The sequence below is a fragment of the Peromyscus maniculatus genome, chromosome 5 (assembly GCF_049852395.1).
Source record: "Peromyscus maniculatus bairdii isolate BWxNUB_F1_BW_parent chromosome 5, HU_Pman_BW_mat_3.1, whole genome shotgun sequence".
In the NCBI taxonomy this organism is placed as follows: Eukaryota; Metazoa; Chordata; class Mammalia; order Rodentia; family Cricetidae; genus Peromyscus; species Peromyscus maniculatus.
This window is the reverse complement of record NC_134856.1, coordinates 45,194,951-45,222,884: the sequence shown is the minus strand read 5'-3', so window position 1 is coordinate 45,222,884 and position 27,934 is coordinate 45,194,951. Positions and strand designations below refer to the sequence as shown.

The 27,934-nt window shown below is 45.3% G+C and overlaps 1 protein-coding gene across 5 annotated transcripts; it reads left to right on the top strand.

Moving 5' to 3' along the window:
- Nucleotides 1-204: 204 nt before the first annotated feature.
- On the top strand, nucleotides 205-26,852 carry Adat1 (adenosine deaminase tRNA specific 1). 5 transcript variants are annotated; one of them, XM_042277740.2, is made up of 10 exons: nucleotides 205-274; nucleotides 2,710-2,916; nucleotides 3,159-3,227; nucleotides 6,142-6,196; nucleotides 6,952-7,082; nucleotides 11,397-12,003; nucleotides 14,567-14,727; nucleotides 16,117-16,216; nucleotides 22,310-22,396; nucleotides 24,044-24,932. In XM_042277740.2, the coding sequence occupies exons 2-10, from the start codon at nucleotides 2,748-2,750 to the stop codon at nucleotides 24,177-24,179; spliced, it is 1,515 nt and encodes a 504-aa protein (XP_042133674.1). In that variant the 5' UTR covers nucleotides 205-274; nucleotides 2,710-2,747; the 3' UTR covers nucleotides 24,180-24,932. The 5 variants fall into 5 exon arrangements, with proteins under 5 accessions (XP_042133674.1, XP_076428296.1, XP_042133675.1 ...); XM_076572181.1 differs by having other exon boundaries at nucleotides 229-274; nucleotides 14,582-14,727; nucleotides 24,044-26,852; XM_042277741.2 differs by lacking the exon at nucleotides 205-274 and adding an exon at nucleotides 786-909.
- Nucleotides 26,853-27,934: the final 1,082 nt, after the last annotated feature.

Below are 27,934 nucleotides of genomic sequence, written 5' to 3'. Positions count from 1 at the left end.
AGGCAGGGAACTGTCAGAGGATCTGATCATAGTCCTGTTCAAAATTCAGACGAGTTTCGGGGTAAGTCGGTTTTGAAACCTTACCTCACTGCACAGGCGGGCTTCCTCCTCCCCTCGGCACAACTCGATTAGAACTGAGTGGACTTGGCTCCGCTCCAACCTGAGGACTACAAAGACCAGCGTGCTTCGCGAGCGGGGCTTGAGCGAAGCTGTCGTTTAGCGCGTCACTTCCGCTGCGCAACCGGGTTCTCTGGCGAGTGTGGCGGTAGAAGGGGTTCGTGGGGCGGGAGTGGTGGAGGGTGTGGGCCGTGGCGCGCGGGTAACAGGGTCTCAGGGCCCCCACATCGGCGTCTCGGGGCCCGGTCTGCACAGCTGGGCTTGTGTGGGAGGAGGCTGTGAGGACACGTGTCCTCTGCTCCCGCGGGGAGGGGTCTCGGTCCTGCTAGGAGCTCCGGTTCCGCGGAGCCCCACCAGGAAAACAGGAAAGACGTGGGTTTTTCAGCTTCTTGCGACTATTGTTAGTGGTCAGAGGAATGCCTGTTTGAGTTCCTTCGTATGAAGGAATTCTTCAAGGTCTTTAAATAGGGGTCCTAGACAAGCGTTACAGCGGACCCAAAAATCGAAACATTCAACAACCGCGTGCGTGGTCCTCAGTCCGCTGCCTGAGTGACGTGATGGAGTCTGGGCTGCTTTCTCCCCCTTGACTTGTAGTTTGTAACATGCACCTCTAGTTTAATTGTCGGTCAGGCGTCTACCTTTATAAAATAAACTGTTCTGTCCTGCCTCCCTGGAACTAACAGGATTCTAGGATCTTCCATGCTTATGTTCCTAGAAATACAAGACTTTCCCAGCACTCAGGAGGCAGAGGCAGGCGGATCTCTTGAGTTCGAGGCCAGCCTGGTCTACAAAGTGAGTTCCAGGATAGCCAAGGCTACACAGATCCTGTTTCGAAAAAAAAGAGAAAAAGAAAAAAGAAATACAAGACTTCTCTGCGTTAGACTTTAAAGTAACTATCTCTGTTAGTCCCTGCTAGAATAATCATTACCATTTACTGCAAAAATAAATGCAACTTGCAGAAGTTGTAGAAATACCTTGCAGAAACATCACATCTGAGCTCAGTAAAAACTATTCTGTTGTTTATGCTACAAATGCTCTTCAGTGTCTAGCCATCATATAAGCTCATCTAAGAAGCTTTTCATATAATCACATAGAGTCAAGATATGTCCAGTGAGCACTAACAGCCAAGAGTGGGAGACTCTCTTCAAACCTCTCAGGCCTCTTTCAGATCTGATCAGCTTAATGTTTTGTTAGTTTGTGTATAAATGGCTTTATGTGCCCATTACAATCCTTCCCCTACCAACTCAAATGTCCCAGATCACCAAATGTATTTTGTAATGTCAGTCACAGTCGACATTGTTAAAGAGTTTGCTTTTATAAGTATTTATAAAATATGTTAAGTACTAGCCAGGTGGTGGTGGCACATGCCTTTAATCCCAGCACTTGAGAAGCAGAGGCAGACAGATGTCTATGAGTTTGAGGCCACCCTGGTCTACAGAGTGAGTTCCAGGGCTGTTACACAGAAAAACCCTATCTTGAAAAGTCAAAAAGAAAAAAATGTTAAGTACTATTATCCATGATTTGTGTGTGTGTGTGAGGGGGGCGGGGGAGGTTTGTGTTTTTCAAAACAGGATTTCTCTGTGTAGCATTGGCTGCCCAGGAACTCACTCTGTAGACTAAGCAGGCCTCGAGCTCAGAGATCCGCCTGCATATTACCCCTGAGTGCTGGGTTTAAAGGCACACGCCACCACTGGCCAGCTATGATCCATGGTTTTTTGTTTTTGTTTTTTTTTTAAAGATTTTATTCATTTATCATGTATACAGTGAGTGTTCAGCCTGCAGGCCAGAAGAGGGCACCATATCTCATCATAGATGGTTGTGAGCCACCATGTGGTTGCTGGGAATTGAACTCAGGACCTCTGGAAGAACAGTCAGTGCTCTTAACCTCTGTGCCATCTCTCCAGCCCCAGTTTTTTGTTTTTTTGTTTTTTTTGTTTTTAAGATTTATTTATTTATTATGTATACAGAAGAGGGCGCCAGATCTCATTACAGATGGTTGTGAGCCACCATGTAGGTGCTGGGAATTGAACTCAGGACCTCTGGAAGAGCAGTCAGTGCTCTTAACCTCTGAGCCATCTCTCCAGCCCTATGATCCATGTTTTAACAGATGTGAAAACTAAAATAATCTACCCAATAATCACACAGTTAATCTGTGGTAAACTTGGAACTAGAAAGTACAGTTCCATGCCCACACCCTTTAGTACAACTGTTGTGAAAACATCCAGTGAGAGACTTTGGAAATTTGCTAGAGTAAGGTAGGTTGACTTGTCTGTTGGGAAAAGAGGAAAAGAACATCTGTCCAGAAAGTAACTTTGTAGGGTGAAGCTCTGCCCAAAGCAAGCTGATGTTTGAAAGGACAGTGTAAAACATAGTAGATCCAGATTCATTCACTGGTATAACATAGCTGTTTTAATCTTGAAGCAGTAACATGCCTTGTGGGAGTTGTGGCTCTCTCTTGTCTCTTAAAGATGGGAGCGAAGGGAGGTTAGCAGGAAAACAGGATCCTTAGTCTGAGCACTCCGGCTACACTGGACACTGCTGAGGCACTGGAGTGAGGCTGTCTTACACTGGCTTTCCTTTCTATTCTGATAGTTTTGGCTTCCCGGAGGGCCTCGGCTCCAGCTCCAGCTATGTGGACAGCAGACGAGATTGCTCAGCTGTGCTATGCACACTATCGTGGCAAACTACCCAAGCAGGGGAAGCCTGAGCCAAATCGTGAATGGACTTTGTTGGCAGCTGTGGTGAAGATACAGGCTCCAGCTGACCAAACTTGTGACACCACTGATAAGGAAGTGCAAGGTGAGACCTTTTCTCCCCAACGGACTGGATGTGAACTCTAGTGTTAGGTGTTTTCCCATGATCTCCACCAGGTGGCGCAATACTTCTGATGGTGGCAAACTCAACCATGGAAGTGCAGTGGTGGTAGAGTCCTCCTGTGGGAATCCCCTGGAGAAAGGAGACAGACGGACTTATTAAACCTGAACACTGGGAAGCATTCAGCCTCTGAGACTTCACTTAATGATTTCTTTTTTTCCTTTCAGTGACAAAGGAAGTTGTCTCAATGGGAACAGGAACAAAATGCATAGGCCAGACCAAGATGAGGAAGAGCGGTAAGCCGGGAGAGGCTCTCCACACACCTCTGCGCAGGGTGTCCAGCCTGACCTTTAGTCTCCTTGTCAAAGAAACGGGCCACACTGGTTGGAGTGGCTGACCCCTCATTTCCTACCGATTGTCCCGCCAATGGGAAGACTATTCGTTTTTTTGAAACGAGAATTCAGAGCCGAACTTGGTAGTGCATGCCTGTAATCCCAACACTCCAGAGGCTGTGGCAAGGAGTTCGAGACTAGCATAGTAAATATCTTGCCTCAAGGAGAAAAAAAAGAAAAGAAGTAAGTCCAAATCAGCAAAAATCACCGGGAACATGCTTCTAAAAGGCAGTAATTTAATGTTTAAACCAAAGGTTCCTGGAGTTTAATTGTTCCACGTCATATCTAGAAGGAATTAAGGCAGAGTGGCAGGAAGAAGCAGCAGCCTGAGTGGTTTCTGAAGCCCCAGAAAGCAATCTTGAATTAACTAGACCTTTGGCATCAACAAGAATGTGGATGTCGCTTCCATTCTCCTAGCCGTATCTCCTGTATATGAGGGAACCATCTCAGGTCCCCTATGGAAATGTATCACCATGAGCATGAATACAATACCATAGTAGGAGATAACTGCATCCCTGATCTACAGATGAAGGATTTCTGTAGCCAGGTGGCACAAGCCTACAATCCCACCAGCTACAGGTAGAGTCGAAGAAGAGCTTAGCCACCTTAGTGAACCCCCTGTCAGGGTTGGTTGCCCAGGCCTTTAAGCCCAGCACTCGGGAGACAGAATCAGGTGGATCTCTGTGAGTTCAAGGCCAGCCTAGTCTATAGAACTAATTCCAGGACAGCCAAGGTTACACAAAGAAACCCTGTCTTAATAAATAAAGCGTCAGAGTTGGTAGTGCACACTTTTAAGCCCAGCATTTTGGAGACAGAGACTGATGGGTCTCTGTGGAGTTCTAGCGAGTCCCAGGCCAGCTAGAGCCACACAGTGAGACCTTGTCTGTCACCAAGCCACAAGCTAAGCTTGATTCTCAGGATCCACATAGTAGAAGGATAAAACTGACCTCTATCTACATGCATATTGTATCACATGTGTACACATCATGGCACATATATACAAAATATATAAATGAAAATGTAATAAGATATCTTCTTTAAAAAATTGAAGGAATTTGGGGATATAGCTCAGGGGCAGTGCACTTGCCTAGATGCATAAGGCACTAGATCCAATCCCCAAGCACTTAAAAAAAAATTGTTTCTATAAATCTCAACTAGAAGTTGTTGTGGAATATTAGTTAAAGATGTGTTACATTCATTTATGCTATGGAATATTTAATGATGCAAAGATGTGTTGCATTCTTTTATGTTGCATTTGTTTAACTCTATGAAGCTGTGTTACTTGGCCTGTCTAAAACACCTGATTGGTCTAATAAAGATCTAAATGGTCAATAGCAAGGCAGGAGAAAGGATAGAAGGGGCTGGCAGGCAGAGAGAATTCATAGAAGGAGAAATCTGGGAAGAAGATCAAGGAATGAGAAAAGAAGGAGAGAGGATATCAGAGGCTAGCCACCCAGCTACACAGCAAGCCATGGAGTAAGAAGTAAAGAAAGGTATATAGAATAGAGAAAGATAAAAGCCCAGAGGCAAAAGGTAGATGGAATAATTTTAGTTAAGAAAAGCTGGCTAGGGCCAGGCAGTGGTGGCTCATGCCTTTTTTTGTTTGTTTGTTTTTGTTTTTATTTTTTTGTTTGTTTGTTTGTTTTTTGAGACAGGGTTTCTCTGTGTAGTTTTGTGCCTTTCCTGGATCTCACTTTGTAAACCAGACTGGCCTTGAACTCACAGAGATTCGCCTGCCTCTGCTTCCCGTGAGCTAGGATTACAGGTGTGCACCACCACTGCCCGGCCCTGGCTTACATCTTTAATCCCAGTACTCAGGAGGCAGAGGCAGGGAGATTTCTGTGAGTTTGAGGCCAGCTTGGTCTACAGAGTGAGTTCCAGGACAGCCAGGGCTACACAGAGAAACCCTGTCTTGAAAAATCAAAAAAAGAAAAAAGAAAAGCTGGCTAGAAACAAGCCAAGCTAAGGCCAGGTATTCATAAGTAAGAAAACATCACTGTGTGATTATTTGGGAGCTGGGTAGCACAGCTCACCAAAAGAGTGAAACAACAACTACAAGAGGTATTTTTGTTTGTTTGTTTGTTTGTTTCACTTGGTTTATTTGTTGTTTTTTTATTTGTTTAGTATTTTGAGATAGGATCTCAGTATGTAGCCAAGGCTTATCTAGAACTTGCTATGTTCCTGGTATTCCTGCCTAAGCCAGGGATTATAGGCACCATGATAAACCCAGCAACCAATGGCAGTTTTGTACCCAAGGTTCTTTGGCATTGTCCAGAAGTGTTTTTAGTCATCACCACATGGTGTGGGATGGGGTATTCTTGGCATCTTGTGGGTAAAGGATCCTGTACATCCTAAATATTTTTGTTTGTTTGAGACAGGGTCTCCCTCTGTATCCCTGGTGTGTGTGTGTGTGTGTGTGTGTGTGTGTGTGTGTGTGTGTATGTGTGTGTGTTTGAGACTGGGTCTCTCTGTGTAGCTCTGGCTGACTTAGAACTCACAGTGTAGACCATGCTGGCCTTGAACTCACAGAGATCCACCAACCTATGTCTCCTGAGTGCTGGGATTAAAGACAAGCACCACCACACCTACCTCATACTATATTTTATAGGCTTTCCCCCTACAACAAAGAATTTTATTGTCCCAAATGTTGAGAAACTCAAGCTCTAAGTACATCACCACTAATGACTGTGACACTTTCTCACAGAGCCCTCGAGGAGGTAACATGGCCAACCTGAGTGATGGCGGGGTACTGTTGTATTCCACCAGGCCCTCCAGATCCCAGGCTTCATTTAATCCATATCTCCTGTCTTTGCCACAGGAGACATCCTCAATGACAGCCATGCTGAGATCATAGCCAAAAGAAGTTTCCAAAGGTAAAGCCATACTTCCAAAGAGTCTGGTTGAATATGTCTGGGGGGTGGGGTTTGCATTTCTAATGAGCTGGAAGCTGATGTAGATTGTGTCACTCTGAACTACCAGAGTCCAGATTAGAGTTCCCAAACTTGAGTATGCCTCAGAATCATCTGTTAAAACCCAGGGTTCTTGCGTGGTGGCGCACGCCTTTAATCCCAGCACTGGGAGGCCGAGGCAGGTGGATCTCTGTGAGTTTGAGACAGCCTGGTCTACAGAGTGAGTTCTAAGACAGCCAGGGCTTTTACACAGAGAAACCCTGTCTTGAAAACAAACAAACAAAAAACCCAGGTTTCTGGGACCAGGGTTATAAGCTTAGTAATGGAGCTCTTGCCTAGCACATCAGACCTTTGGGTTCAAACCCCGGCCCAGGGACGGGAGTGGACAAGCTGGCTGGACCTACCTCCAGAGATTCTGATTTCAGTAGATCCAGGGCGAAGCCTGCAATCTTCCTGACCTTTACAAAGGACTCATTTCTATCACTCTTAGAATGCCAGATCATTACCAATCTCGTTGTTCTCCTTTCCTGTAACTGCCCAGCAAGAGAGCTCTCTTTACCACAGAAAGTTGTTTATTCTCTTTCCTCCATTTCACTCATTTTATAGTGCTGGGAGTCGAGCCAAGGGTGCTGCACACGCTAGGCCCTCGGCCTGTGTGTAAAGTCGCCTAAGCTGCTTCCCCAGCCTAAGTGTTCATTCTGCTCTCTTCCGACCCTCAGGTACCTTCTCCATCAGCTCCATTTGGCGGCCGTCCTGAAAGAGGATAGTATCTTTGTGCCAGGAACCCAAAGAGGACTGTGGAAGCTCAGACCTGACCTGTCTTTTGTGTTTTTCTCCAGCCACACACCCTGTGAGTATAGCCAAGCCTTAGGAGTAATGTTGCATTGACTGCTTCCTTAGGCTTATCTGGCTCATAGAGATATTTCTCCAAAAAACTTCTGGCTGGAAATAGCTACAACCAATGGTAGTGATTATTTATATACACGATCACATTTCTACCGGGGAAAAGCAGAAGGCAGATACAGGGAGGTGAGAAGTCATCGACTGTTAGTTCTCTAAGTCAAGATTAGGCAGCTTCAAGCTTAACCCCACGAAGTACAACGTAATCATTGGGGCTCAAAAGCCCGCACACAGTCTTGCTACAGTAACTTATCCCAAAGCCCACGCATTCAGTCATCCACTCACTGGAGACAGATGTTTTTACTTATGTATTTAGGGAGAGACTGTGTGCGTGTGCATGTCCACTGTACACTTGTGGACGTCAGAGGACAACTGTGGTTAGTTCTTGGCTTCCACTAGTGGGGGCTGCAGGTGGAACCCGTCAGGCTTGGCAGCGGGCACCTTCACACACTGAGCCAGCTCGCCGGCTTCTGAGACAGGTCTTTGCTAAGTTGTCCTGGCTGGCCTTAAACTTAATACGTAGGCCCATGTTGGCCTTGAGCTTCAGCAAACTTCCTGCCTCGGTCGCCCAAGTGCTGGGAATGTGGGCATACTCCCCACACCCAGGGTTTTTTGGTTGTGTGTGTGTGTGTGTGTGTGTGTGTGTGTGTGTGTGTGTGTGTGTGTTTTAAGATGGTCCTGCTGTTAGCCCACCTTGCCTTGAACTCCTGAAGTTACAGGAGTGTGGCACCAGGTCTGTCTCGAACAAGTGTTCTCTATCACCCGGACACAATAGGGCGTTCTGAGTATAAAGCAGTAAATAAGGGGCTGGGAGAGAGCTCAGTGGTAATGTGCCTGCTACTGTGAGAAAAGACCTGGGCAGATCCAAGGTGTCAGCCTTCTAACAAACGACACGGACCAGCGGGCTCGGGGCCGTTCTGATCTGTGAGCATCCGCAAAGCAAGAAGGATCCAGACTGTAGTAGATGATTGTAAAGGAAAGGTTTCAGGAGTTTTTGTTGTGTTTTAAGTGAGGGTATGACTGTTTGAGGGAGTGCAGAGGTCATTCATGAGAGGTGGACAACTGAGTAGATGTAAGGAGATTTAGGAGGACAGTTGTCAGACTTCATGATTGTTGTGAAGGGGGAGGCAAAGATGGCGTCCAGGTTTCTCCTCAGGCTTTGAAGGGATGGTGACGCAGTGTGCTGAGAGGTGGGAGGGAGAAGAGCTGTGGCGTGGGTGGAGGAGGCTCTCTCTGTTAGTTGTGGTAATTGGCTTTTTGTTTTTAAAGATCTTAAATAAGAAGTTGGCAACCCTCTGTTAATCTTAAAAATTCTGGAAATTGTTTTGCTGGAAAAAATCTTCAGTCACTGATTAACTCCCTGCGTTCATGAGTAATCTTTTGCATGTGGCGCCCCCTCCCATCCCACCCGTGGTTTATCTGTAGGAAGGAAGCACATTGCCCAGCAAATGTGACTCTCTGGCTCCCTTGACATTTACCTCTCATTACTAATTAATAATTTGGTGTCTTGGTTAGCTACTTCAGACTCTTACTTTTGTGTTTTATTAGCGTGAGTCAGCCTCTTGTATTCAGGCGTCTGTCAAGATCACATCTCTGTGCCTACAGAGTAGGAGGTGGACCCCAGTGAGTTCTCCAGAGTTGCTGTCACCTTGTGAAGTCTCTGGAAGTCAGCAGGCAGCCTCCCCTGTGGCATTTCTCCTTCTGCACCCCTCTTGCCTCTCCCACTCTCTGGTTTTAAAGACTACGAGGATATTCTGTCCGCACTGAAAAAGCAACACATTGGGCTGGTTTGAAGAAATAGCCCCTTCTCAAGGGAGGGAGCACTGTGCGTTCCCCTGACCTCAGGTTTTCTCGGGTTCCTGTGGGCACAGAGTAGATTGGACATCTGTAAACCAGCAAAGGGAAACACTGGAGGTTTTATAAACACTGGTGTGGACTGGAATTTGCAGTTTATTGTGGTTTTTTACTGTAGGAATATACATCATAAAATCCCTAAGATGAGGATATTTTGAATAATGTTTGTCAAATTTACTCAACCGTGAAATAAGCCACTACTGTATTCCAAGGCATTTACAGGATACCAGTCCACAAAATGCCCTTGGGAAACTTTTCTCATTGCAAATCAGTAGTTCTCTGGCTGAGGTGTGTAGCTCAGTGGTAGAGTACTTGCTCAGTACTCTGTGATCTCCAGTGTCACAAAACAAGTCTTTGCCTAAGCAGGTGAGGTGGCTCAATGGTTAAGGACACTGACTGCTCTTCTAGAGAACATGAGTTCAGTTCCCAGCACCCATCCTGGGCAGCTCAAAACTGCCTGCAAGTCCTGTTTCCTCTTAGCTGAGGATCGTGAGGATCATTTCATTCTAACCCCCATGTGTTGGGATTACATGTGTGTGCAACCAGACTGGTTCTGGAGACACTTTTGATTGTCAGACTGGAGGACTGTTCGCATCTAATGTATAGAGGCCATCATACAGGATCATCTCCGTGTGGCCTGGGGACACACTTGTGATTGCAGGACTTGGGAGGCAAAGGCAGGAGGTTCAGCAATTCGAGGCCATCCTCAGCTAATAGGGAGTTTGAAGCCAGTCTGAGTTACAGGAGGTGTTGTCTCAAAAGAGAAAACAAAAATTTCATGAGTGTGGAGATTGAGAAACCCTGGTCTAAACAGTGTTTCTAAAACTTCTTTGTGGCAGAAATTTCCATAATTCTCTTATCAAGAAGTTTTAACTCATGGGGTCTAGTAGAGGGGTTTCATCAAGACCTCAGGGGTTTTTGTTTGTTTGTTTGTTGTTGTTTTTTTCTGAGACAGGGTCTTTCTGTGTAACCCTGGCTGTCCTGGAACTCACTCTGTAGACCAGGCTGGCCTCAAACTCACAGAGATCTGCCTGCCACTGTCTCCCAAGTGCTGGGATTAAAGGCGTGTGCCACCACCCCCAGGCTGACCTCAGCAATTTTTATTAGAGCTTTAGCGCATGCACTGGTTTTGTTTGTTTGTTTATATATGTATAGCATTAATTTTGTAAAAGATTTATTTACTTATTGTTATGTGAATATGTGTGTGCTTATGTGAGTTTATGGGTACCACTTGCATACAAGTGCCAGTAGAGACCAGGGGTGTCAGATCTCCTGGAACTGGAATTACAGGAGGTTATAAAGCATCTGATGTGGGTGCTGGGAACTGAACCTGTGCCCATGGGAGAACAGCAAGTGCTCTTCGTCACTGAGCTGTCTCTCCAGCCTTAATGTTAATTTAGTGTTGAAGAAAGAAACATGTGCCGGGCGGTGGTGGCGCACGCCTTTAATCCCAGCACTCGGGAGGCAGAGCCAGGCGGATCTCTGTGAGTTCGAGGCCAACCTGGGCTACCAAGTGAGTTCCAGGAAAGACGCAAAGCTACACAGAGAAACCCTGTCTCGAAAAACCAAAAAAAAAAAAAAAAAAAAAAAAAAGAAAGAAAGAAAAGAAAGAAACATGTCTGCGGAGGTCTCATGTGTAAAGTGCTTGCCATACAAGCTTTCAACCATTTATGGCAAGGTTGAATTCCTAGAACCCACGTAAAGCCAGACACCCTAGCACACACATGTCTGTCATCTTGCCAATCTTATGACAAAATGGCTTGCTGGCATATGCAGCAGGGAACATGATCCAGTGTCACACAGAGGAAGATGAGTACCAACGCCTGCAGGTGTCCGTTGACCTCCGCACGTGTACCACAGTATGTGCATACCTGTGTGTGTGTGTGTGTGTGTGTGTGTGTGTGTGTGTGTGTGTGTGTGTGTGTGTGTGCGCGCGCACGCTTTTGGTTTTGTATTTATTTGTTTCCTTTTTAGTGGTGGTTACAATCACGCCTGGCTTCATACTCATACACCTATGCTTTACCGCTGAGCTTATCACCTCTCTGCCTCTTTCCTCACCTCAGTTGAGCAGGGAAAACAAATTGACCTCGGTTTGAGGCCACGGTTCTCTGACTTGGGCTTGCATCAGAATGGCCTGCTCAGCTTATTAAAACAGACTGACTTCTGAGTCCAACCTTCAGAGTTTCTCATTCAGCATGTCCATTAGGTCCCAATAATTTGCTACACACACACACACACACACAGTGTTGAGGATTGAACTCAGGGTCTCCTGCATGCTAGACAATCACTCTACCACTAAGTTATCTCTCCAGCCTTACAATTTACATTTCTAATTCCTAAGGGACATTAATGTCGCTGGCTGGGGAGGCTCTTTCTGAGAATTCCTGGTTAAAGGTCCCCTCTCATGCAGGTGGGGATGCCTCCATCATTCCGATGCTGGAGTTTGAAGAACAACCTTGCTGTCTTGTCATCAGCAATGGGGTCAACAACTCACCTGTGGAAAGGAGTGATAATCTAGAGGATTCCAAAGATAATAAAAGGGATTGTGAAGACCCTGACAGCCCTGCAGCCAAGAAGATGAAGCTTGGAGCTCCTGCCAGGGCGCTCTCCAGTTGCATCGCTCACCATGGGATGCAGGAAAGCGGTACAGTCAAACCAGATGTCAGCAGCTCTGGTCTCACCACGGAGGAGCTGGATGCTGCCAAGGGAACAGCTCCAGGGAGGTTCCGAGTGGTGGATGTGCATAGAACAGGAGCCAAGTGTGTTCCCGGAGACACGGGGGACCTGAGAAGGCCAGGTGCTGCCTACCACCAGGTGGGGCTGCTTCGAGTAAAGCCCGGCAGGGGAGACAGGACGTGCTCCATGTCCTGCAGTGACAAGATGGCACGGTGGAATGTCCTTGGGTGCCAGGGTGCACTGCTGATGCACTTCCTGGAAAAGCCCATCTACCTGTCAGCTGTGGTCGTCGGGAAGTGCCCATACAGCCAGGAAGCCATGAGGAGAGCGTTGACTGGCAGGTGAGAGGCCTCGGGGAGGGCAGTAGGGGGAGGGCAGTAGAAGGTGTGCGAGGAACCAGGAGAGTCTCCACCTCCCGACTCAGCAGTCGCACGTTTTGGCATTTTTTTCTAAAGAAATAATTAAGAAAGTATAAGTCTTAGGTTTATATATACAGTAACTTAAAAAGAAAAGGAAACCAGAAATGCTCTGCCACTGGAAATTAAGTGATTTCTTTTGTTAAAAATAGTATTGATGAATATTTAATGTAGAAAGATGTTTGTGATGTTTAAAGAGCAATTTAGAAGATGAAGTGAGCTCCATCTTGGTCTTAAAATATGGATGTGCACAGAAAGCTGTAGGAGGCTGTATATCGATAATTATCTCTGAGTCATGGTGTTATGGGCTGTTCTTCTTTGTTATTGCTGTACATTATCATTTTTCTTCTGTGCATTTCTACAGTAAGCAGAATAATTGCCAGGACTGGGGAATGTATCTCAGTTGGAAGAGTGCTTGCCTAATTTGAAGGAAGCCCTAGGTTGAATTTCAACACTGCATAAAACTGGCCATGAAGGCATAGACTTCTAATCTTAGCATTTGGGAGGAGGAAACAGGAAAATCGGAAGTTCAAGGTTACCCTTAGCTACATAGGGAGTTTGAGGCCAGCCCAGGCTACATGACCATTAAAAACCAGTAAATAATCTCTGTGAATTTGAGACTAGCTTGGTCTACATAATAAATTCCAGGACAGCCAGGGTTACACAGAGAAACCCTTTCTTGAAAAACAAAACAAAACCAAACAAAACAAAAAACCAAATATTAGTTTTAATCCCAGTACTCAGGAAGCTATAATGGAGGAACTCAGTTGAAGGCCAGTCTAAGTTTCATAGCAAGATTCTAAATCTTGGCAAAATAAACAAAGACCCTGTTTCAAAAAAAGATGAACAGTGATGCCTATACACATGACCACTCTGGTGTGTGCTATAGTAGATGAGGGTTAGAGAGGCATCATGGGGATATAAGCCTGGGTAGCAGGTTCCAAAAGTGGCACCCCAGACAGAACCTAGTGTTCCCACTCCTAGGCACACCCCCAAGAGAAGTGAAAATGTACAATCCCACTAAAACACACACACAGATGTTTAGAGCAGCATGCTAGGAATAGGCCAAACAGAAGCAGCCCAGTGCTGCTCAGTAGATCCATAAGCAAGAAAGACTTCACGTATGTCCAGGCATGGCGGCACAGGTCTTTATTCTCAGCACTTGGGAGTCAGATGTAGTTGGATCTGTGTGAGCTTTGAGGCCAGTCTGGTGCCAAGACAGCCAAGACTGTTGTTACACAGAGAAACCTTGTCTAAAAAAACTAAAAAAAAAAAATAAAAAAAATAAAAAAAAAAATGCAAGCATACAAAAGTAGTGTATTCAAGCAAATACTGTTCATTGTTAGAAAGTCTTGGAGTACCAAACATGGTGGCACTCAGCCTGTAATCCCAAAACTTGGATGGGAGGATCAGAAGTTACATTAGGGTCAAGGCTAGCCTGGGCTACATGAGATCCAGTCTCAAAAAAAAAAAAAAAAAAAGACTAGTGTGCTGATACATGCTACAACATGAGTGAACTGTTAAAATACCATGCTAAGCGAATAGGCCATGCATATTTGAATCTGTTGATGTGAAATAACCACAAAAGGCAAGTACAAGCTGGGCGGTGGTGGCACACGCCCTTAGTCCCAGCACCTGGGAAGTAGAGGCAGGCAGATCTCTGTGAATTCAAGGCCAGCCTGCGCTGCAGAGTGAGTTCCAGGACAGTCAGGGCTGTTACACAGTCAGGTACATAGAGATCCGGGTTTGTGGTTACCGGTGGCTGGAGAAGGCCATGGAGAAGTAGTGGAGGCTGCTAATGGTTATAAAGTTTCTGAGATTTGAAGTTCCTATCTGTGCATTAGATTTGCATCAGATGAGCACCTGGCTTGTTCAGAAAAGGGGGAAAACCAACTTATAGTATGGGATGATTTTAGTTTGGGTGAGTTTGAAGGATTTCTTAGGAAGCCTGTGTAAACAAGGTAAAGTTTAAGTTTCTCAAGTGAAGAATGAAATTTGAGATTTCTGATACCATTGATGGATATTAACTCAGTTTTTAGTTATGCCTTTAGACCAGTAAAATGGGATCTTTTTCAAGTAATAGAATTCCTGCTGGGGCTGGGGATATAGCTCAGTTGGTAACTGCTTACTAGCCGGCACAAGGCTGTCTGTTTGATCCCCAGCACCTCATAAAAAAGGGTGGGTTATCCTGTACACCTGTAACCCCAGCACTCAGGAGGTAGAGGCAGGGGGATGAGAATTTCAAGGTTGTACCCAGCTGTATTTCAGGTTGGGGACTATACTAGGCTAATTGGGATCCTGTCTCAGATAAATAAGTAATAAAATTCGAAAGTTCCTACTACTGTGTGATTCCTGGCATTCTTCACTCCCCACTTCAATAAGTAAACTGGTAGATCCACTCGGCACTGGGGTCTTTGTCTGTCCTAGGGCTCGGGGATGATGGGCTGCTCTGAGTCTTCTTCTCCAGGTACATCTAACCTGAAGGCAGTTCCCTCCTCCTTAGGTGTCAGGAGGTCTTGGATTTACCCCGAGGCTTTGGAGTTCCTGAACTGAAGATAGAGCAGTCGGGTTTGCTGTTCGAACAGAGCCGCCATGCAGTGCAAGTGCAAAGAGCCGACGGAGCGGGCCGGCTTGTTCCTTGTGGGGCAGGTAAGGGGTCCAGGTTAGCTGACCCTGGAGCAACTGCTCTGACAGACTGTCCCAGGACGACAGTGCTAACCGTGTGTTCCTTGGAAGACACCCACACGGGGTTGAGTGTATGCCCTGGGAGATCCTGGCCAGGCTAGGTGCCCTGTCTTGGCCTTCTTCATGGCCTTTATTCTTCAGATGAGAAGAATATTGCTTGTCATGCCTATTATGAGAATTAAGAAATTATATTTGTACATTTATTCTGTGTCTACCATGTAACACATTTTCGATGAAATTGTAAGTTAGGAGCCAGTGAGGTGGCTCAGCAGGTAAAGGCACAGTTGCCAGCAAACCTGATACCTCGAGTTTGATTCCTGGAACCCACATGTGGGAGCCCAGAACCTACCTCCCCTCAGGTTGTCCTCTGACCTTCACACATGCACCACAGCATACATATGCCTCTCCCAATAAATAAGTATAACGAAACATTAAATTGTAAGCTATAATAATAATCATCATAATTATCGTGGGTGTGGTGGCGCATATCATAAATCCCAACACTCAGGAAGCAAAGGCAGGTGAATCTCTGAGTTCGAGGCCAGCCTAGTCTACAGAGCGAGTTGCAGGACAGCCAGGGCTACACAGAGAAACCCTGTCTCTGGGAAAAAATGATGAACTATTTGATATCATTGAATCCTGAGGAACCAAGCATCAGATCCAACAGAGTTTTGACATCATATCTAACTTTCATGGTGCTGTAGAGGCAGAGTGAAAATATTGTAACATTCATGGGAAACTACACAGGTTTCTATATTTTATTTTGACCCCAACTCTCCCAACATGTCACCCTCCCTCCTCTTTCATGTATGTGTTTATGTGTTTGCTCTCTGTTTCTCTCTCTGTCTCTCTGTCTCTCTCTGTCTCTGTCTCTCTCTCTCTCTCTCTCTCTCTCTCTCTCTCTCTCTCTCTCTCTCATTTATTTGGTTTGGTTCGGGGTTTGTTTGTTTGTTTTCTTTTTTTGTAGCCTGCTGAGTCCAGTTAGTGCTGCCTGTTGAAATGTTGACTCATCTTAGCTGGAGTTTTGCAGGCAACCACAGCTACAGTAAGCTTCTGAGTGCAGCAGCCATCAAATGTCCAGAGAAGAACATTTCACAGCCCTCCTCCCATCCTCCAGCTCTCTCCTTCATTTCACCTCTTCTGCGGTGTTCCCTGAGCCCTGGGGTGGGGATGGAGACAGTTGTCTCATTAATAGATGAGCACTCAGCAGATGCTTGCTCTCAACACTGTGACCAGTTATGAGTCGGTGTTAATGGCTGCCCACTGCAGAGAGGAAATTCTCGGGCCAAGATTGAGGGCAGCACTGCTCTAGGAGTAGAAAATGTTTCAATCCCAGAATTCCTCTCTCCACAGCTATCAGCTGGAGTGCTGTTCCTGAGCATCCTTTGGATGTGACTGCCAATGGTTTTCCACAGGGAACAACCAAGAAAGAAATTGGAAGCCCTCGGGCCAGGTACAGCTCACTGGGGTTGGGGAGATGGTATCTGTGAGCTCACTCTTTCCTCACCAACTCTGAGACTTTCTCATTTCCCCTGAAGGAAACTGCCTGCTCCTTCTTCCCCCTAGCCCTTGGAAATCCCTCATTTGTTTTATTTACTTTCTCCACATAGTTCTGTCTTCTGGACATTTGGTATCAATGAAGTGATTTACAGTGTGGTCCTTTGTGTCTGTTTCATCCACGTAGCATGCCTGCACAGTTCACTCCTGTGGTGTGGATTGGTACTTTCTTCATGGATGGCTAAGTAGTATCCACTATATAGCAATGCCTCGTTTGACTTCTCTCTCACCGGTGATGGCTTTGGGGGATTTTGTGCTTTGGGCTATTATGAGTAGTGCTGGTGTGAACAACTGGGTGCCTGTTTTTGTATACTTTCATTTCTCTTAGGATGTACATAGGAGTGGACTTGCTGGGTCTGTGGTAACCACGTGGATAGCTTTTCAGGAATGAGTGAACCATTTCCCTAGCAGCTCCACCATGGTCAGGTCCCAGGAGCAATTGCCTTGCATCCCGTCTGACGCGTGTGATGACTGTCTGTTAAGTATGAAGTGCTCTCTCCTGGTTTTGCTCTGCATTTCCCCAGTGACTAACAGTATGGGCATCTTGTTAGGTGCTTACTAGCCATTTGTGTATCTTTGGAGAAATATTTGTTATCATTCCTTGCCCATTTTATAATTGGTTTGTCTTTATTTTTAATTTTTAAGTTACACTTATGTGTAATGTCAGAAGACATTTTGTGGGATTCAATTCTCTGCTTCCACCATGTGGGGCCCAGGGACGGAACTCAGGTCTCTATGGACCAGGTTGGGTTTGAACTTGCAAAGATCCAATCCACTTAGGTATGTGCCACCGTACCCAGACCTTTTTAACTTTTTTTTTTTTAATTTTGTTCATTCTATGTGTATAGGTGTTTTTCCTGCATGTATATCTGTGCACCATGTGTGTGCAGGGCCCACAGAAACCAGAAAAGGGTGTCAGTCCATGGAACTACAGTTGTTACAGACAGTTGTGAACCATTTTATGGGTGCTAGAAATTGAAACTGGATTCTTTGGAAGATCAGCCAGTGTTCTTAAGCACTAAGCCATCTCTCTAGCTCCCTTCTTTTTTTACTTTTGATGGTGCTCTTTAAAGCTCAAAAGTTTTGGAATTTAATGAAGTCAAATCTGTGCACTTTTTTCTTTGTTTGGTTGTACTTTTGGATTCTTATCTAAGGAATCTTATGAAATTCAGAGTCACAAAAATGTACTCAATGTTTTTGTTTCCTTTTGTTTCCAGCCATCTTTTGTACTTGTTAGGAGACCTGCCATCAGCCTGAAAGCAGGATGTGTGAGCAGAGCAGGTCATGAGAGGTCAGGCCCGCAGGCTTCCTGCTGCACTCTGGCTCTGTTGTGAGTGACAGACTCGGGCTCCTCATCGGCCCCACTTAGCGGCCTGTGGCTTCCATTTGCTCCTTTGCTCAGAGCGGGGGAGTGTTAGTCTTTGCCTAGAGTCTTCACTCTCATGCTTTAAAAGCCCAGCTCAACTCCCAACACCTCCTGAATTAAAGGGATTATTTCTCTCTAGACTCTTGCGGTGCTGTCTCCAGCTTGTCACAGTCTGTCATTGTTCCCTGTGTGACCTGGAGTGCCTCAAATTCTAACCCTAGCTCTGTCTCCAGTTGTCTGTGTGACTTGGGGACAAGGCCAGCTGCTCTGTGGGCCACAGTGTACTTACCTGTACAATGAGGGTTCGTGGATAGGCAGTGTCTTAGTGAACCTTTCTACTGCTGTGACAAAGGACCGTGACCAAGGCAACTTATAGGAGGAAGCATTTAATGTAGGCTCACGGTTTCAGAGGGTGAGTCCATGGCCATCATAGTGGGGAGCATGACAGCAGGCAGACTGAGAGCTACATCCTTATATGTAAGTAGGAGGCAGAGAATGTGAATATGAATCAGAGCACAGACTCTGCAGGGCAGCAGGGCTTAGGATCGGAGGGGCCAATATTTAGATCCTGGCACTGTTTCTCCCAGGTGTACCTGAGCAGATCACTCCACTTCTGAGCTTACTTGCCAACTGTAAAGCAAGGTTAGCCAATGTGAGAACTGAGTAAGGTAGATGTAGCTTGAAATGGCATCTTGCTAAATGATCTTTATAACATTATTCTGTGCAGGAATTAGAGCTCACTTTTTTTGTTTAGTTTTGTTTGTTTGTTTGTTTGTTTGTTTGTTTTTTCGAGACAGGGTTTCTCTGTGTAGCTTTGAAGCCTGTCCTGGATCTTGATCTGTAGACCAGACTGGCCTCGAACTCACAGAGATCCTCCTGGCTCTTCTTCCCAAGTGCTGGAATTAAAGGCGTGTGCCACCAACGTCCAGCTAGAGCTCCCTTTATACTAAGACCTTCAGCTGCTGGGAGAAGCAGGCTCCTTACTGCTCATCCATTAGTGGCTGCATTGTGAGGCCATCTCTGGGAAACTCTGGGGATCTCAGATGGCGTTGTTAGAGATGCAAGAAAGGTGTGTTTACAAACACTGGGATAATGACAGGAATCACATAAAGATGCTCATTTTAAGAAGATTGATTTTACTCTGCCTCATAGAGGCTAATTCTCTTTATTATGAGGAAAGAACTCTGTGCCAGTTGAGATACTAGAATATACTGGAAAGATCATGATGCAGCTTACTGAACTGAGAAGAGGTTTATAGCCACCTCCCCTCTCCAAGCCATGCACATGGCAGCAATCACTCCACCACTGAGCTATACTCCCAGACTCTAATTTGCTTTATTGGCATAACTCTTTTTTTGGAGTGGAGAGGGAGCTGATGATACAGCTCAGGCAGGCTTTGGTCTGGATCCTGCCTCAGCCCCTCATTGCTGAGTATGTACATGCAGTATCCTACCATTACTAATGAGATGACTTAAGTGGGAAAACATTCAGAGTTCCTTCTGGTTCTCCAGGGAACAGACGATTGAGAACCTGTACAGGTATGTTCCCAAGAGGGTACTGGGCTGTCGGCACTAGCCTTGGCACTGTGCTACCATGATGGAGGTAAACAGATCCCAGTAGGCCTCCTTCCAGTGAATTGGGTGACATGTTGAGCCTTGATGTGGATCTGTTCTCCGGGTGGTAGAGTGTGAACGAAATGTTCCAATATACTTCACTAATACTCAGTAATAGACCAGGCTTGGTGGTGCATGCTTTTAGTCCCAACACTTAGGAGGCAGAAACAGGCAAATATTTTTCAAGCTGAAGTCTTGACTAACATTATTTTATTAGTAAATACATATAGTCAAATGATAAAATCATATTTATAATAAAATTACTAGATACATAAAAATTTAACATTTTTGTTGCCTTTGTTGCCTACCCTTGGGGTATGTTCTCTCTAATGTTTAACAGGTGGCTTTGTCCTTGAGTATTAATTTTCTGAGTAGTAATTAATTAACCTGGGCTTGACTGGCACCGTTACATGAACATGTGCCAGTATTTGGTTCTATGACTTGCTTCAGTCCCACGAGACTGTGTCTCACCTGCAGGGTCTCTGTTGGTGCATAGATTCTCTGGGCCACTCTATTCGGGTGGGGAGAAATAAACGTTCTGAGCTTCAGGAGGTTTGAGGTCCATCTCTCTGGTACCCTGCAGTCCTCTAGCACTCAGTTATATAGAAAAGCCTCCTGTCCTGTTCACAGGCCTGACTTCCTGCCAGACACACTCACTTTGTAGTCTTTATGGCAAGGTCAGCTACTGATTTCTGAAAATCCACATGCTTTAAGTGGGATTTTGGGGGGTCAAGGGTCAAAATAGGGTTTCTCTGTGTAGCCCTGGCTATCCTAGAACTCACTCTATAGACCAGGATGGCCTCTGCCTCCCAAGTGCTGGAATTAAAGGTGTAGGCCACCACTGACCAGCCAAGTGAGATATTTGTGTCAAATCCAGGAACCACATATACGATTACACACACACACACACACACACACACACACACACACACACACACACACCCCTCTTTATTCTCTTCTGTTGTTCTATTTATCCCTATAACAAAACCATACTCTGTATGCCTTTTTAGATATGGTCTCTTTCCCCACCCTGTTTCTCTCCCTGTCCTAGATTAAATGCACAATTCTGCTCAGCCTACCAAGTACGGGAATTGTATGTGCATCACTACTCCTGACTCAGAAAACACACTCAGCTCTAGCTTTAAATAAGATCATCTCTGTCAGAGAAAGTCCCCATGGAATGTCCTTCAAGACTGTCCTGTCTTGGCCATTCTTGGATTTTAAATCTAAAGGTCAATTTGAGAAAAATAGACATCTCTCAGCATTGTCTTTCAGACCAGAAACAAGCAAGGCCGCTCGCTCTGCTAACCACTGTCCCACTATTGGCTCGTAGGAACACGGACTGTGAGCGTGTGTAACACTCCTGCCAGGTCAGCGCTTTGTCCCCCAGATAGTTTTGAGTCCCACTTTTTTAGGACTTTTTTTTTTTTTTTTGGTTTGTCGAGACAGGGTTTCTCTCTGTGTATCCCTAGCTGTCCTGGAACTCACTCTGTAGACCAGGCTGGTCTCCAACTCACAGATCCACCTGCCTCTGCCTCCCGAGTGCTGGGATTAAAGGTGTGCGCCACCACCACCCGGCTATTTAGGACTTCTTGAAGTTTTTTATTACGTGTATTTATTTTTGTGTCTGTGCATGTATGTGCTTACAAACACTCACGCCATAGCATGTGTGTTAAGGTCAGAGGACAGCTTTTGAGAGGTGGTTCTCTCCTACCATGCAGGTCCCATGGGCCAAACCCAGGCTGTCATGGCTTCATCCACTGAGCCATCACACCAACCCAAAACTTAGTTTTCTTTTTTATAAGATCTATTTTTATTTTATATCTGTTTTATCTTATGAGTATTTTGCCTGAATGTATGTGTACCACATACGTGCAGTGCCCAAAGAGGCCAGAAGAGCGCATTGTATCCCCTGAAACTGGAGTTACAGACAGTTGTGAGCCATTCTATGGGTGCTGGGAACTGAACCCAGGTCCTCAGGAAGAGTAGCACATACTCTTGACCACTTAGCCATCTTTTCCCTCTAAGGTTTATTTTTTATTTTTCATTATTTATATATGTTTATGTTTGTGAGTATGTGCACATGAGTGCAGGTACCTGCAGAGGCCAGAAGAGGGTGGCAGATCCCCTGGATCTGGAGTAGCAAGGCAGTTGTAAGCCACCTAATATGGGTGCTGGGAGCCAAACTCAGGTTCTCTGCAAGAGCAGCAAGTGTTCCCAACCACTGAGCCATCTGCCTAGCCCCAGTTTTTTCGGATTTCCTAGCAGTACTGAAGATTGAACCTAGAGCCTAATACATGTGCAAGGTAAATGTTCTAACCCTGAGCAATAGCCCCAGCCAACTCTCAGTAAACTTTCATAATTTCATTTTATTGTTTTAAATTATTTTAATTTTTATAATTTCCTTATATACATCTTTCATACCCCCATTAGATTTATTCTATGAAAGTACGTTAGTTATCTGTTGATGTTTAACAAATTATCTACAAAAAAGCTGCATTAGATAACAATAGACCTTATTCTTCGGAGTTTCTGCTGACTTGGAATAAAAAAATGAATTTAATAGGCGATTGTACCTTGGGATTTGAGAAGTCAATAATTATGTCATCTAGGGATGCAGTCCCCTGAAAGCTTGAATGGGGTGAGAGGATTGAATTCTGAAAATGCTCAGTCATGTGGCTAACAGGTCGGTGTTACCTGCCAGCAGGCACAACACAGATCTCTCTAGAGAGCCAGGGTGTGGTGACCTGTGCTTGAATCTTCACACTTGGGAAACTGAGGCAGGAGGCTCAGGATCAAGACCAGCCTGGGCAACATATCAAGATGTTTTGTCAGGGGAGGAGGCAGGGGGAAGAGGAAGGAAGAAGGGGAGGGGCTGATGAGACATTTCAGGTCCAATGGGGGAATCTGGCACATCCACTCATGAGCACTGTGATGAGGCCTAGTGTCTCTGATAGTGGCCTGGCACCTAGTTATTAGTCAGTGATGTTTACTTTCTCTTTCTGAACAGATCCCGAATCAGCAAGGTGGAACTCTTTAGATCATTCCAGAAGCTGCTGAGCAGCATTGCAGAAGACAAGCAGCCGGACTCTGTCAGGTGACACTGTCTATCCCTCTGTCCTCCTGTCTGTAAAGACGTCTGCTCTGGTTCTGGCTTGTGCATGGTGAGACATCTGGCAGGTGACTCATGCACTCAGCAAGCCTGTGGGTGCTGCTTACCAGAGAATGGGAGCTTGTAGGTTTGTGTCAATGTCTTACCTGGGTTATAGAGAAGAGGCTGTGCTTGCAGTAAACACAAAAGGGTAAGAGGAAGGTTCTGTTTTAGTTTTACTTACTCACATTGATTTACTTATTCTGAGATAGGATCTCACTGCCCGGGTTGGCCTGAAACTGAAACTCACTATACAGGATAGCTTAGAGCTAAACCCACAGCAGTTCACCTGCTTCAACCTCCCAAATGCTAGGATTACAGGTCTGATTTTTTTTTTCCATTTTATCTTTTGACCCAGAGCCTTTTTTTAGGAAGCTATACCTGTTTTCCAGGAGCACAGAACTTAAATACAGCTTGAAATTATCAAGTTCATGGGTCCCACTCTTAACTAACAAAAAAAATTTTTGATTAAAATAAAACTTAAATTCAGTATTTACTGCAAGAACCCTCAGTCTCCCCTTTTTCTCCTTCTATTTATTCTCTCTACTTAACAGCCCCGCCTATCCTTTATCCTGCCTTGCTATTGGCTGTTCAGCTCTTTTTTAGACCATCAGGTGTTTTAGAGAGGTAAAGTCACACAGCTTCACAGAGTTAAACAAATACAACATAAAAGAATGCAACACATCTTTGCATCATTAAACAAATATTCCACAGCATAAACAAATGTAACCCATCTTTAACAAAATTCTACAACAAATTACAACTGTTCAGAATGTCAGACATTTTTCAGCAGTCAGAGAGGCTAAAGGCTGTGGATGTTCCATAATGTTCTTATAAGAAGAAACAGAGCCAAGAAGGTTCTTTTTTTTTTTTTTAATATATATTATATATATATTTATTTATTATATATTCAGTGTAATGTCTGCATGTATCCCTGCAGGACAGAAGAGGGCACCAGATCTCATACAGATGGTTGTGAGCCACCATGTGGTTGCTGGGAATTGAACTCAGGACCTCTGGAAGAACAGCCAGTGTTCTTAACCACTGAGCCATCTCTCCAGCCCCCAAGAAGGTTCTTTTTTTTTTTTTTTTTTTTTTTTTTTTGGTTTTTCGAAACAGGGTTTCTCTGCATAGCTTTGCGCCTTTCCTGGAGCTCACTTGGTAGCCCAGGCTGGCCTCGAACTCACAGAGATCCGCCTGGCTCTGCCTCCCGAGTGCTGGGATTAAAGGCGTGCGCCACCACCGCCCGGCATCCCAAGAAGGTTCTTAATCTCTAGATCCTCTGGAGGAAACTTTAAGTCGGGGCTGGGGTAGACAGCTCAGTGATAGTAGGAGGAGACTGTCTAGGCATACATGAAACCTTGTGTGATCCCCAACACCACAAAGAAAAGAAAATTTTATCTAATTGGACAAGAGCCATCATACTAGTGTTCTGTGATTCTAGCCTGCCTCAGCATGTATTGCTTTAACCTGAATTCCCTGTAGAGGGAGCAGAGTGCTCTCTCTGCTCCTGCTCTGCTGTCTGAATCTGTCCAGTTGCTCCCAGGGGGAGCACTGCAGTGAGAACTGTGCTTGATGACATGTGTGCATTAGGGTGCAGAAGCTGGACACCTATCAGGAGTACAAGGAGGCTGCGTCTGCTTACCAGGAAGCCTGGCGCGCACTCCGAAGGAAACAGCCGTTTGCATCCTGGATCAGAAACCCACCTGACTACCACCAGTTTAAGTGAACTCTTGCTCATATCAGGACCCTTCATATTGATCTGCCTCTCCCTTCATGCTGAGCAAACCTCTGCTTTTCTGGTGGTTACATCAGAGAAGAAAGAAACGCCGTCTCTCAGCACTGCACCTCTTTGGTGTCCTGTAGATGGAACCTGGACCTCATCTATCTGCACTTGATTGGAGTAGCTCCTTGCTAAAGTGGCCTCTCGATACTGACTGTGGTATCTGCCTTCAGTAGTGCTTCATTGGTGCTCCATACTGCAACATCAGAGTTTGGAACCTGATGCTTTTTAAAGTGATCTGCAGCAGCTCTGGCTTATGTTGTCCTACACTGATTCGGCAAATGTTTATTGGGCTGAAATGATATTAGAATGTCTGGAAACTTTGCAGCTTCTCCTGGAGTAGTGAACATGTATTTCATATTCCAAGCCTTCCTTTGGGAACCATCATTTCTCAGTCCTCAGCAATCAGATGTAGTTGAAGTTAACTTTATTCTCAGGCTCAGCACAGGACTAGCCTTGGAAAGCTCTGTTCTCAGACCTCTCAAGAAAGGTTGGTTTGGTTGGTTGAAGACAGAGTCTTACCCTGTAGCCTGCACTCTCCTTGGTTGGTTGAAGACAGAGTCTTACCCTGTAGCCTGCACTCTCCTTGGTTGGTTGAAGACAGTCTTACCTTGTAGCCTGCACTATCCTTGGTTGGTTGAAGACAGTCTTACCTTGTAGCCTGCACTCTCCTTGGTTGGTTGAAGACAGTCTTACCTTGTGGCCTGCACTCTCCTTGGTTGGTTGAAGACAGTCTTACCTTGTGGCCTGCACTCTCCTTGGTTGGTTGAAGACAGAGTCTAACCCTGTAGTCTGCACTCTCCTTGGTTGGTTGAAGACAGAGTCTAACCCTGTAGTCTGCACTCTCCTTGGTTGGTTGAAGACAGAGTCTTACCTTGTAGCCTGCACTCTCCTTGGTTGGTTGAAGACAGAGTCTTACCCTGTAGCCTGCACTATCCTTGGTTGGTTGAAGACAGTCTTACCTTGTAGCCTGCACTCTCCTTGACTCTCAGCCCTGCATCAGCCTTCCAAGTGCCAAGATGATAGACATGAGCCACCATCATAGCTAACCCAAAACACATCATTCTCTTTCCCTCCCTCTCCTTCCTCTTCTTCCTACCTTTTCTTCTTGAGACAGGATCTCCTCCTTAGCCCAGGCTGGCCTTCAGCTCACTATGCAGCCAAGGATGACCTTGGACTCTGATCTTCCTGCCTCTGCCCCCAAGTGTAACAGTATACATTGCTTCCAGTATTCTCCTCTGACCCACGGTGTCGTGAGGGCCACTATAATCTTGTAACTGCCAGTAGTCGCCATCTTTTCCTACCACACAGAGACAGCCAGCTGAGCATAAAGGCAGCTGGCGTGGACCATTGCTGCTTGACAAAGTTCCATTATTTGAACATCGCAGACCACACTTCTCCAGCATCTTTTTCCTTTCATGTTTAATGATTCCCTTTGGGAACTTTTGTTCGGGCTTTGGTAAAGGATAAAAATGTGTACAATGATAGCCTCTCTAAACAAAATGATTCTTTGGAAAAAAAATACCCATAATGGCGGAACCAGGAATTCCATTGTGCCCTAATTACACCAAGAACCAGAAAGTTAGACATTTACTAGACACACCTGATCCCAAGAATGAAATGCCTACCATTCAGATCCAGAGCCTGAGGCCATTAAGGGCAGTTGTTTTTGTTTTTTGTTTTTTAATATTTATTTATTATGTGTACAGTGTTCTGCCTGCATGTTTGCCTGGAGGCCAGAAGAGGGTGCCAGATCTCATTACAGGTGGTTGTAAGCAATCATGGTTGCTGGGAATTGAACTCAGGACCTCTGGAAGAACAGTCAGTGCTCTTAACTGCTGAGCCATCTCTCCAGCACCACCACCACCACCACCCCCTTTTTTTTCAATTGTTGTATTTTTAAAATGGCTCTGCAGTGGCGTTGGCCCATAGAGCCAAGGTGCCCTACAACAGGTGAGAGAGACATGCAGATATGGTGGGTGGTGCCCAAGAGGACATGACAGAAAGTTACTCACACCATGCACCCATGTGGAAAGTTTTATTGGGGGGGAGGGAGAAGGGAAGAAAGGAAGAGAGGACTTTACTTAAGAGGACGTGGTCAGGACGCTGGTGTGGATGCCCAAGGGGCAGGTCTGAATGCTAACATTCCCTAACATTAAGAGTTCAGTTAGTGAATACAGAGACGTCAGAAAGGTACAGTATAATGGGAAAAGAGTAAGACATCAGAACCCTCCCTTTGGGGAGTGTATGAGGGGAACAGGCCCATGTAGTAAGACTAAAAAACTGTAGTATAATGTCTGCTCCCCAGAAGTCCTTTTCCCAAGGCAGGCATATGGATAAGGGTCTCCATTCCCTTGAGGGCTTGAATAAAGTTCCTGCTTGCTAAAGCAGTCATTCTTCTTATCTCTAACAAGAGGAGTTTGTGGTCCTTCCATTAAGATATGACTGGTGCCTATTGTCAAGATCAATGCTGGATTCCTCAAGCTGCACCCCACCCAGCTCACATGCCCCTTGTCTCTGTTTAATCCTATGTGCAGCTATATAGTATAAAATTTATAATGAGATCTGGTACCCTCTTCTGGTAGACAGACAGACTGTATACATAATAAATAAATCTTTAAAAAAAAAAAAGACAAACAAAAAGGTTTAATTTTTTTTTCAACTAAGTGCTGCTGGCAGCCATCCTGATTCACCTTCAGATCATGTCCTTCTCCCCTCCCCACCCCAGACTACACACACACACACACACACACACACACACACACACACCAAAGGGGAGCCTCAAAAGGCAGCAAAGGAGGAAACAGCCAAAGCCCTGCACCTCAAATATGAGATGGGTGCCTATTTTGTTTTTAATTTATTGATGGGCGCCCACACATGTCACCGTGTATGTGTGGTGGTAAGCACCTTTATCAGCTGAGAGGGTTCTTTTCTTTTAACTTAGTTCCAAAATGCCTTAAATTCCTATAGACCTAGCAACTAACCCTGTTAACTGTCATTTAAGAGACAGACAGCTCAGTTTATTCCCACCTTGAAGAACTGACTGAAAACAGCAGCTCTCCCCTTTGTTAATCAAGGTCACTACTTTTTTGTTGTGTTTTTGTTTTTTTGAGACAGGGTTTCTCTGTTTTGTTTTGGAGCCTGTCCTGGATCTCGCTCTGTAGACCAGGCTGGCTTTGAACTCACAGAGATCTGCCTGGCTCTGCTTCCCGAGTGCTGGGATTAAAGGCGTGCGCCACCACCGCTGCCGCCGGGCAAGGTCACTACTTTTTATAGCTTTTTGTTTTTGTTGGGGGGGTTGTTTGTTTTTGAGACAAGGTTTTTCTGTGTAGCCCTGGCTGTCCTGGAATTTACTGTGTAAACCAGGCTGACCTCGAACTCAGAGATCTGCCCGCCTCTGCCTTCCAAATGCTGGGGTTAAAGGTGTGTGTCTCCTCTGTCTGGCTCTTGTATGAGATTTTTAAATAATAAAGACTTGAATGAAAATGTGAAGGAATAATATAGTTTTATTCCTAAAGTTAAAATCCGTCAAATTTGCTCACACCAAAAAAATAAAAACAAAAAAAAAAACCCCATAAATAAACTGAAAACCATAGACACTGGAATATGAGCAGAAAGCCCCAAGGCTAGACACTAAAGGCGGCCTTATCTTGACTTGCACCTGTTTTCTCGAGAGCTCAGGGTGGTACTTAAACACCCAA

Excerpts from the sequence above, each read along its gene's own strand:
- Adat1 (XM_042277740.2), top strand. The coding sequence starts at position 2,748 with ATGTGGACAGCAGACGAGATTGCTCAGCTGTGCTATGCACACTATCGT. Across the intron at positions 2,917-3,158 it reads CACTGATAAGGAAGTGCAAG|TGACAAAGGAAGTTGTCTCA; the intron begins GTGAGACCTTTT and ends TTTTCCTTTCAG. Across the intron at positions 6,197-6,951 it reads GCCAAAAGAAGTTTCCAAAG|GTACCTTCTCCATCAGCTCC; the intron begins GTAAAGCCATAC and ends TCCGACCCTCAG.